Source organism: Anabas testudineus, chromosome 7, assembly GCF_900324465.2.
Source record: "Anabas testudineus chromosome 7, fAnaTes1.2, whole genome shotgun sequence".
Classification (NCBI taxonomy): domain Eukaryota; kingdom Metazoa; phylum Chordata; class Actinopteri; order Anabantiformes; family Anabantidae; genus Anabas; species Anabas testudineus.
Genome location: NC_046616.1, coordinates 12,733,208 through 12,743,628, shown reverse-complemented (window position 1 = coordinate 12,743,628; position 10,421 = coordinate 12,733,208). Strand labels below are relative to the sequence as shown.

The following is a 10,421-nucleotide window of genomic DNA, read 5'->3' as shown; positions in this document are numbered from 1 at the left end:
ATGATATTTTGACAAGGTCGCTCAAAAATAAAGTACTAAGTAGGTCATGGCAGTGTAATTAGAGCAATATCTCAGCAATGTATTGTACAACATTTACTGTCGGTAAAACATCTTACAGTATCTCTATGTATTCATTCATACTCACTGACATACCCTCACACACACACACACACACACAGAACATTGCCAGTAATGCACTTGGCAATTAAAACTTCATCATTCTTGGAACACGTCTTTGTGTGTTGCCTTGTAATGTTAATATGTTTTTGATCTTACCATGTGACGTAACGTGTCAGGAACAGGAAAGGAAATTCAAACATCTGGGTTTGTTCAGATGACACTGTTTTAATTAGTACTGTCCCAGTGTAGGATCAATAACAACATGGTTTTCATTCATGTCAACTGGTGCGATTTCCTTTGAAGCATTGGGCGAAATATTTCACAAAGATGACTTCCAAAATAAAAGGCAGGCCATTTGACCGGTGGTCATTAGAATGAAGAGCATGTATGAGGTAAATACTAGTTTAGGTATAGAGTGGAATACATTAAGTGTGCCTTTGTCTCAGCTTAGTCAGCTTAATTAATGGCACTCTCATCACCGTTATTTCATTAAAACAATCAAACTCATAGTGTTTGTATTCTAGTTCTCACAAAGTCAGTTAATATGGAACACATGATAATATTTTAGATATTTCAGAGCCACAACGTGCAAGTTATGTGCAGTTACACTGTACATACTCTGATATTCATATTTGCACACAATGGAAGCCAAAAAAATGTGGTGGCTCATGATGACTGGCTCAATATCACATAATTTGACTTAATCCCACTCATCTCTCGATTCACACTAGCCTGTTGTAATCTCAAGATATGTGTGTATATGTGTGTGTGTGTGTGTATCTGTTTCTGTGTCTGCATGTGTCTGCATTAATTTGCATACATGCATGAATGAATGTGTCTTTGTGTATATCTGTCTTTTTCTAACCTCTCCTCTCTCAGTGAGCAAGGATTAGATTCAGTCCGGGTAGATGAGGAAGCCAGAGAAGGTGCTGTATTTGTTTGTGTTCCCTCCGTGGACCTTCCCTCCGTCCAGCTGCACACACACCTCATCACCCACGTCCAAATGCAGGATCACACTGTTGGAGGCGTAGTCGTAATTCTGATCAGCGTCTTGAGCGATGGCACTGGCTCTTACCTGTCACCCACAGAGGACACACGCATTGACAATTAGAACGAGGACGAAACAGAACAAACACTTACAAATGTCACTGCCACTTGTACTGAGCAGCTCCAAGTGCTCAGCAGCTCCTTAAAAGTAAAACAAACACATCCCATTTTCTCTCTTTACTACATTTATTTTTCCAAAGCTCACTCAAAATTAATTATTAACAGCCTTCAAACGTGACACTCATGAGTGTGACATCGCCGCCACGTTCACAGTGGATAAACAAACAGATGGGACTGTGACCTGTGACCCGAGAGGTGGAAGGAAAACATAGCCACTCTGCCTCTTATTGATCAGCTGTGGCTGAGAGCCAGAGGATGGAGATGTGATTGGGTTGTGCAGATAAGCGGACTCACTGGGGACAACAGGTTGTCTATGGGGAAACTAGCTCAGCCAAGAAACAGCATCACTATCCACACCAGATATTGACCTGTTGCTTATGATCTTGGGCCAGCTCAATATGCATGATATTGAGTGGCTATGCCTAAGCCAGACAGTTTCACATTTGCATGCTGTGTGTGAGTTAGGTCTTATTGACCGAGCAGCAGTGGATCTTTACTTGTTTGTTAACATCTTTAATTGGGTTTACTTATTGTGAACATTTAAGTACACATGCTTAGATTGCATTACAACTGTAAAAGGAAATTGAATTTGTCAATTTATTTATTTATATTAACTTTTTACTTCAAATCATAAGCCTAATGTTAACTTATTATAAAAAAAATCTAAAATGTTTCCAATAAATCTAAATGGTACTATCTCACACTAGGTACCATCACGACAAAACCTCCAAAGTAAAATGTATCAATAATTCTGGTGTAGCAGCTCCAATCATCAGACATATGTCAGCCATCAGTGGCCTTGTGTCTGGCTCAGTGTCCATCTACGGTGGGAGCACTCAATCTATGTCAGTAACCAAGACAAGCTATGAGCATCTCCATGACAGCCACAGAATATGATCTGCAATTCAACTACCATCATGTCATTCCCATCACTGGGACTCCTTTTTCCCCAACGAGTATGCATCAATTTAAAAACAGTCAATCACAGAGCAACGGAGCCTGAATTACTGTAACAAAAAAAAGATTCTTTTCCCCCTGTACCAACACATTTTACCCTAGTCTGAGCGCATTGTTGACCATGTGTCAACACTCGAATTTTGTTATATTGTCTGGATACCATCTGTATCCGGATGGTCAAGCATATGCACGTCTACTCAAAATCAGATTGATTAAAGGACCAAAGAAATCAATCTGCTGGGGCATCCCAGGTCTACAACTGTACAATAAAACCAACCACTGCTGATGTTACCCTTCAACAACAATCAGAATCTAGACACAGTTTCTTGTGCATCCATGTCTAAAATGTAGGATACATGGGTTAATATGTTCACTTAGCTATATATATAAGCTATAAATGATAAAAACACATGTTATGTGAGAAAACTAGAGACAAAAGAGAAATTTAATCTAGAAAACATCTTCACCAATGACAACCAAATACAACACACACACACACACACACACACACACACACACACAGACAAAATACCAAAAATCAATCTGACAACCAAATACATAACAAGCTGCAAACTCCATGGACAGAAATGTTTTCAGGGGGTCACTAAAGAGTTAATGGCACAGCTGGGACACTTGTTGCCTCACAAAGCAATTGATATTTATAACATTGGTGCCGGAAAGTGAGCTACATTTCTTTGTTTTACCCTTTAATTTTAGATATCGACTTTGTTGTGTTTTCTGCATTTGTCCTCTGGAAACATTCCCATTGTTGGCTCCATTTGGTTATGTTTTATATCTTTGCAGAGGTCTTAACTGTATCTGTGAGGAAGATGTTTGAACTAATGGGACACTAGAAATGTAGACATTAAAAAACTAAATAAATGTGAATTTTAAAAAGAGAAAGAGAAAAAAAGTTATGTATATGCTGGTGTTGTGTGGATATTTAGTATGATTAAACAGTGAACATAATCTACCCTTTTTTTAAGGCCTCATAGGACTAGCTCTAAAATAACAGCACCAATCCATTGTCATCTGTAAAGGTTATATTGTTGTTCTGCTTGAATGTGTAGTGACAGCCAATATCACATTTGCATGTTTGGATGCTTCTGACAGGAATGATGTTGTGACTTCCTACCAGTCCCATGTCATTGTGCTCATTATTTTGGCCAAGCAGTGTAACGGAGGGAGATGTAGGGAGATTGTCCTCCTTTTAGGTCCTCTCAGATTTGTATGATTTAATACATGGAGTCGCTGTTGAATTTTGTACAACGGAGGAATAACAATCGTAATTCAGCATAGACATCACTTATCAATTATATGATATATGAATTGGTGATTTAGCTGATGTTTCCTGTTTGTGAAGAAATAATGCACGCCATCCATTAATGCAGATACCAGACAGACAGGCATGAGAGAGCCGAGGCGGGATTACGACAGGAAGCCAACAGAGAAGATAGATACGGCTGGAGGACACAGACTGATCCATGTGAACCAGGTAGCACACTGTGCTGATCCTGGATCTAGAAGGGTTGTGAGCCATGAAGCAGGGGCCCCCAGGGCTTGCCTGTGGCTGTCTCTGTCTCTGCCTAGCCCTTTCATTATAGGGCCTCCAGTAAACATGCCTTGGAGCAGTGGGGGCCACAGGCATGGGGGAAGCACTAGGGAAGAGTGGGTGGTGGTGTGGGGAGCAGCTGCAGTGTCATTTTCTATACAAGTGGATCCATAGCTCAGAATGCAGACAAGGAAAAACAAAAAGAAGGATGAGGTGAAAAAAACAAAAAAACAAAAACAAGGTCTGGGGAGCTGAGAAAGGGGGAGGGAGGGGGCCTGGAGTAACAGACTGATCAAGCAAGGCTGTTTTGTGAGACCAGAGAGGTGTGGGGGTATATGAAGTCTTGTTTTTATCTGTGGTGCTGTGCTCCACTGGTAATAAAACTGACAGGGTTCATTCAGTGTGATATACTGACCTCTTAGAGCGGAGACAATAGAAAAGTAGCTGTTAAACTTACCTAAGGGACTCCAGCACATGGCAGTACGGTTAGGGACGGGGTTGGGGGGGGTGATATTGTGGAAATAGAATATTTATTGAATAGGCTTTCCCTTTCCTCTGGGAGCCCGGGGATTACATGGCGACAAGGAAACTGGCATTGAACTGTACCATAGATTGCTATTACCTGCCATTCGGTGTTATAGGCTGTGGGCTGGGACACACTAATGATCAAGACAATGCATAGCATGAATGAGTTTGATTTATCTCAACAAATGTGTTTCATCAGAGGCACATTATTTTCTATAAATTGTTTACAGACTTAGAAGACGGCATTCAACTTGACTCCACAGAGCAAATTATTGTACCTATGTATCTCTTTCTTGTCCCTCGCTCTAAGGCTAATTATACTTCACCTGTAGCATATCTACGTCTGTGTAGTGAGAAAGTTAATATAGGTACCGGTCATTACAGCAAGTGATGACATTTTAACACTACTGTGTGAAATAACTTGACCTTTAACTGAGCTATTCAAAGAGTCTATGACAGGTGAAAAACAAGAAAGAGATTAAATGGGAGTCAAGCTGGTATCTGTCGACGTTCCACATTGTATTAAGAATATCAATGCAGATAAATAATGGTGCACTATAGGAATAAACAGCTCATATATCAGTTAATGAAGAAAAAGTGAAAAGTTCTGTTATGGAGGAATACACATGATGTACTTCTTCCCTTCACCGCATCAAGCAACTCAGCTTTAGCATGGACTGTCTCAATAACGTTTGCCACCAAGTTGGAATATTAAGTGGCATAAAACCTATCGATGCGTGACAGTGAATTAAGAATAGAATGATTAAAGTTTTTAACTTGAGCAACAGAATCTTCCAAATTCATAACTATTATTATGAGCAGGGGGAAAAAAATATTAAACTAATTTTACCAAGTATCGTAGGGATATCATAACCTTTCCAAACGTGGTTATCAAATTTGACATTGCTTTAACTGTGCAGGTAACACAGCTGAGCAAGTGTTGTGCTAAGATTCACATCAAACATTGGGATTGTACTGTAAGTCATTTACAGTTCAATTACAAACACTGAAGCAACTGAAGTGGGCCCCCACTTCAATCACAAACCCCGTGACTCTGGAGCCCTGTCATGCTGCGATGATTTGGGAAAGTGAGGTGTGTGAGCAGGAAGGCTTTACAGAGGGGGGATTTAGTAAAGGTAATAGGTATTGGCTCTATAGGAAACCCTTAGAAGCCCTGCCTCAGTCAGCACATACTCCTAAGGTCCTGGCATTGCATTGTACCACGCTCACGTCACACGCCACAAGTCACAGTCCAACAAGCCAAATTAGTTTATAAATTTGAACCACTTTAACTAAGATATAAGACGGGTTATAAATCAGACATTTGCAGAAAAATATATGGGGTTTTTTTTGTTTTGTTTTTTTTTTTGGGGCATCAACTCAACTCACTGAAGTGGTGCATAAGCACAGTTTGCACCGTCTGGCCGACCTTAATCGCTTGTGAAGCAGAGACATGTTGAGTGGGTGTCCATTGGTCATCGTGCCTGATCTTATCTTGGCCTTCACCACCAGCCTCCCCGATGCCTCATCTACCAGCCCACTGTCTCTACATCTCCATTAAGTAATCCATCTTCCTCTGCTCCACCCATGAACTTCCCACCAACTCACTTGTCTTGTTTTGCTCTCCCTTTCACTGTCTCCAAGTGGAATGACAGCGTGTCGCTGTCAAGCTGAGTTACTTGTGTTTCATTCATTCTCACCCAGTCTGATTCCTCAGTGTCCTGCACTGGCTTCCTAACAAAGAAAAGGTAATAAATGACCCTATCTGTTTAGGTGTAAAAAGTTACAACACAACCATAAAAAGAAGGTGGCAAATTTGTGGCTACTGCAATCCTTTATTCTTAATTTAAAAATCCCTTGTGAGCAGACAACATGTCCAATAAAGCTTCTGCACCTACGGCGATAGTAAAACCTACCACTTGATTCTGTAGTCAGAAATGTAACCTGTCAAACACAGTGCACATTTGGTAAACCCCAGCCACCGACTGGCCTCAGGCAAAGTACCCGTCTGCCTTCAGGGCTTCAATAACTCTGCACATGATCAGGCACTCTGCAGCATTTCATGTACACTCCATTTTCATCTACCAGCAGCTCTGTTGAGGTAGATCTCTGTTAGGTGAGTGCTCTATTTAACAGAACTGTTTAAGGAGGCCACCTGATGGGTGTCAGATGGACCCGAGTGAGGTTAAATAATTGAGGTGAGTGAAAAGATAATTAATGGAGAATCAATGAACAAGCTCAGGAGGGGTTAGCAGAGGAAAAGTATAGTGGATGTTCAAGGGATCTAATCTAGGTGTATACATTATTTAGCAGGCTATGATGACTTGAATGACAACACAGGACATTAGACAGGCAGCCCTACACATATTGACACATGCGGTCTCATGCATATATAATCAAATAAAATGCTTAATGACAGATGATTGAGTTTCACATCTCAAAAAATCTAATTTAAATGGATTATTTTAAATCAGCACTATGTATTTTGTGCATGGTGAAGAATGTATACAATATCTTTACAGTCCTACATGGATAGAGCAAGAGCTGAGTAGAGTGTATTTGCATTTAATGTCTGTGATAAATGTCTAAATGTAAAAAAAAAAAAAACATCTTGGAAATAATGTTTTCCTGAATTTGGTGTCCTCTGATGAAATTTCTGTGATTTTTCCCACCTCTCATATCCTCTTCCCCCCATCAGCCCCTCTGTCTTTAATTAGTGCCTGGGGAATGAGGGAGTGGATGAGTGGACTGTCAATTTTGCATTCATTATTTATTTAGCTGAGGTGTAAACTGACTGGTCCACGTACTGACAGGCATTTCTCCTGTGCTCTTTTGCACTTCTGTTTAGGAAATAATCAAACTCTGTCTATGATACTTACTAATTAGACTGTTCCCTTTGGCAGTGGTGGCTGCATTCTGCCACTTGTCATTTAGCCACAGTGCATGCAGGAATGCAAATATCTGTGGTTGCGATTTTAGACCGTATAGCATGAATTCCCCTTAATGAGGAGAAAGATTGCCGTTTCATTCTTTGGCTGTCATGTTGCCACATGCTAAGTGGTATGTGCTCTGAATCTGAAGAACTCAATGTTACACAGGTGAATGCAAGTCAGTGGAATAGTTAACACAGAATAGTCAAAGGAATTACATAGACACACACAGTATACTATGTGCACATCTTCATGCATGCATTCACAGACACACACTTCTACTAACCTGTCCATTTTTTTTCAGGTCTGCCCACATGCTGGTGCCATCACCGCCTCTCATTAGAACATGGTAGGTGAAGAAGTAAATGCCAGGCAGGGGACAGGTGAACTTGCCAGTGCTGGGCTCATAGTAGTTACCTACATTGGTCACAACGTCATCAAACTTCAGTATTTCACTCCCCTCGTGCTGCTTGCGTAGCCCTGCATAAAAGGCGATTTTTGGGGTATAGAGCGAGGGAGAGTAGCCACCAGGACCTGGACCTGGGGGGCCCTGTGGCCCTGGTTTGCCTGGCTCTCCAGGGGGTCCACGTTCACCTGGACGGCCAGGGATGCCTGGAGGCCCACGAAGCCCAGACCTTATCTTCTTCCCAGAGTAATCCTGGGACGGTGGGGACACTGCTGTCAGCTCCTGCCCCGGCTGAGAGGTGGCATAGGGGTCACATACCATGCGACAACTTCCAAGCATTTCATAATGGCTCCCTGAATTTCCGGTGTTCCCCCCTTTGGTTGTGTGCACTAGCAGGGGAATGGCCACCAAAAGTATTAGAACCATTGCCACACCGACAGCAGCTCCAATAACACGTTTCCTGCGGCTGAGCCGTGAAGCGGCCAGCGTTAGGAAGTCCTCTTCCCCTTTGGCTGGAATAGTGCCGGCCAGGATGAAGCCTCTCAAAGAACAAGTATTTGAAAAGGTGAAGAAAGACGTGGAGAGGAGTGGAGGGGAGTAAGTATTTTATCGCCAGGCCAGGTAAGAGAGATAATGTAAAAAGGCAAAATGTCAGAACATAAACAACAGTGTTAAAGTATCCTAGAAAAATGATAAAGGCGTCCAGACCGGGAACAAGATATTTTAAATCCTATTTATTTAAAAAAAAAAACACACAAGCCTGGTTCACTTTTTTATGTCTCCTGTTGTCCTTCAGTTCAATTCAGTTTTCAACGTCAAACAAAACCACATTTGGCTGAGAGGGTTGTTGTGAAAGCTTGTTAAGAGTATGCTGAAATGAGGGCTGGTGCCAAATTCAGCTCATTGGAAAAAGGGTGGAGGCACTGTTTGCAAAATGACAGTTTCAGAAAATCTTCTTCCAGGCCCTCTTAGCAAAGCACAGGATGTCTATTTACGTAGATGTATCACTTAATGCCATGGATATAAGTGACAAAGGTTCATCAGAAATCTTTTTCTGAAACAATCATCTTGTGATTTTATCTCACTTTTCTTTTAATTCCACTGTCCACATCAAAAAGGTGCTGTTTCCAGGAAAATAGTCAAAATTTTGTCAACCTGGGTGTGCTTTAGATAGATTCCTCTTCTGACTATATTTAGATCTGGAAATAATAGTAAAAAGACAAGATAAGTATTTATTTTGTCATTTTTAAACACATGAACAAGGCACGTGGTAATACATAGTACAGTACATTAATTATATTTATACCAATCCAATTTAAAAATTACATAACAGGAACAAATAGAATATCAAAAGAATAGTTTTTAAGTATTAATGTTAATATCATTTAGTAGAAATCAACAAAATAACGATAGCAACTTTTTATAGGTGATAATGTAAATCACATAAATATACATATGTACAGATGAACATGTTTTCTGATTACATTTGAAACAGCAAAACAAGAAAGACAGAAGAGAAACTCACCATATGCTCTTTATAATCCAGAATTTTTTTTTTTTTTGGAGAATAAAATTCTCCCTCATCAGTCCAGCACCGCGTCCCACGAAAATGATTAAATACTTTGGATCGCTGGAGAGCTGGAGAGCTGGGGAGCCGACGGGCGCGCAGGAGATGCCAGGAAAGTGACGAGAGTTTCTTAATCAGCGCGTAATCCCCGTCTTCTCCTTCCACGTGGGAAATCGAGTTTAAAATGCAGCTAACTTCAAAGGAAATTAAGCCCACACAATGCCTACTTGAACACTTTGTGTGACGGATGTACGCAAAATCGGACGCTCGTATCCAGAGTCCAGCGCATCGCCTGTCGCTGTGTTTGGTCCATGAACAGTCCTCGACACCTGTTAGAGCTCTCTCTCTCCCTCTCTCTCTCTCTCTCTATTTATCTCTCTCTCCCCCCCCTCTCTCTATCTTCCTCTTTTTTGCATAGCAGTGGCATCTTTAAACTGTGGTCCACAGCCAAATTTATGATTATTCAAGTAATGTGAGTGTTGATATCCACAACATATTCTTTCTCATCAATTACTTTTAATTATTGTTAATAGAATTTAAACCAAAATCACATGGTAAATTAATTTCAATGTAAATTAATATAATTGTATACTAGATTGTGCTGCTACCTTTGGTCTGTGTCTTGTTAGGCTGACATTCACCTGTTGTTAGAGGCAAACTCTTAACAAGCAAACTGTTTGATAAAGTGTTGTGAAATGATGGCAGATGTTTTCATCTTCTGGGTGCTATGGAAGGGAGGACAGAGGAGGGTGACCAAGTAAAGGCTGCCTCTGCATGATGTGTGAAGAATGGAGAGGAGACACTAAATGTTCCCCAGACCATGGTCTGTGTGTGTGACTCGCATCCCACTGCTATAAAGCCTCATTAGCGAGACACCCTGCCCCACACATTGTGCTGCCTCTTTTTCCTTTGCCCAACCAAAACCAACACAAACACATACAATGTCTGCACTCTTGGGTATAAACACACAAACACACATGCACGCCACACAGACATACGCAACTATACGTAGACAAAGCATTTTTAAATCATTAGTCATGAAAGGCCACGTTTTGTATTCTTGTGCCAAACAATTCTCTCTGTTCAAATGACGGTAGGGAAATAATATGTGGGTAAAAATATGTTTTCTTCTATTCTAGTTAACACCAAGTCACATTCGCTGCTAATGACATTTCATTTCTGAAACATCTCGGGCAG

The 10,421-nt window shown here is 40.9% G+C and overlaps 1 protein-coding gene across 1 annotated transcript; it reads right to left on the bottom strand.

Moving 5' to 3' along the window:
• Positions 1–942: 942 nt before the first annotated feature.
• Positions 943–8,113, bottom strand: c1ql4a (complement component 1, q subcomponent-like 4). Its single transcript, XM_026368561.1, has 2 exons — positions 7,538–8,113; positions 943–1,195 (listed from the first exon to the last, which is right to left on the bottom strand). Exons 1-2 carry the CDS (start codon positions 8,081–8,083, stop codon positions 1,016–1,018), a joined length of 726 nt encoding a protein of 241 aa, XP_026224346.1. The 5' UTR covers positions 8,084–8,113; the 3' UTR covers positions 943–1,015.
• Between the last annotated feature and the right edge of the window lie 2,308 nt (positions 8,114–10,421).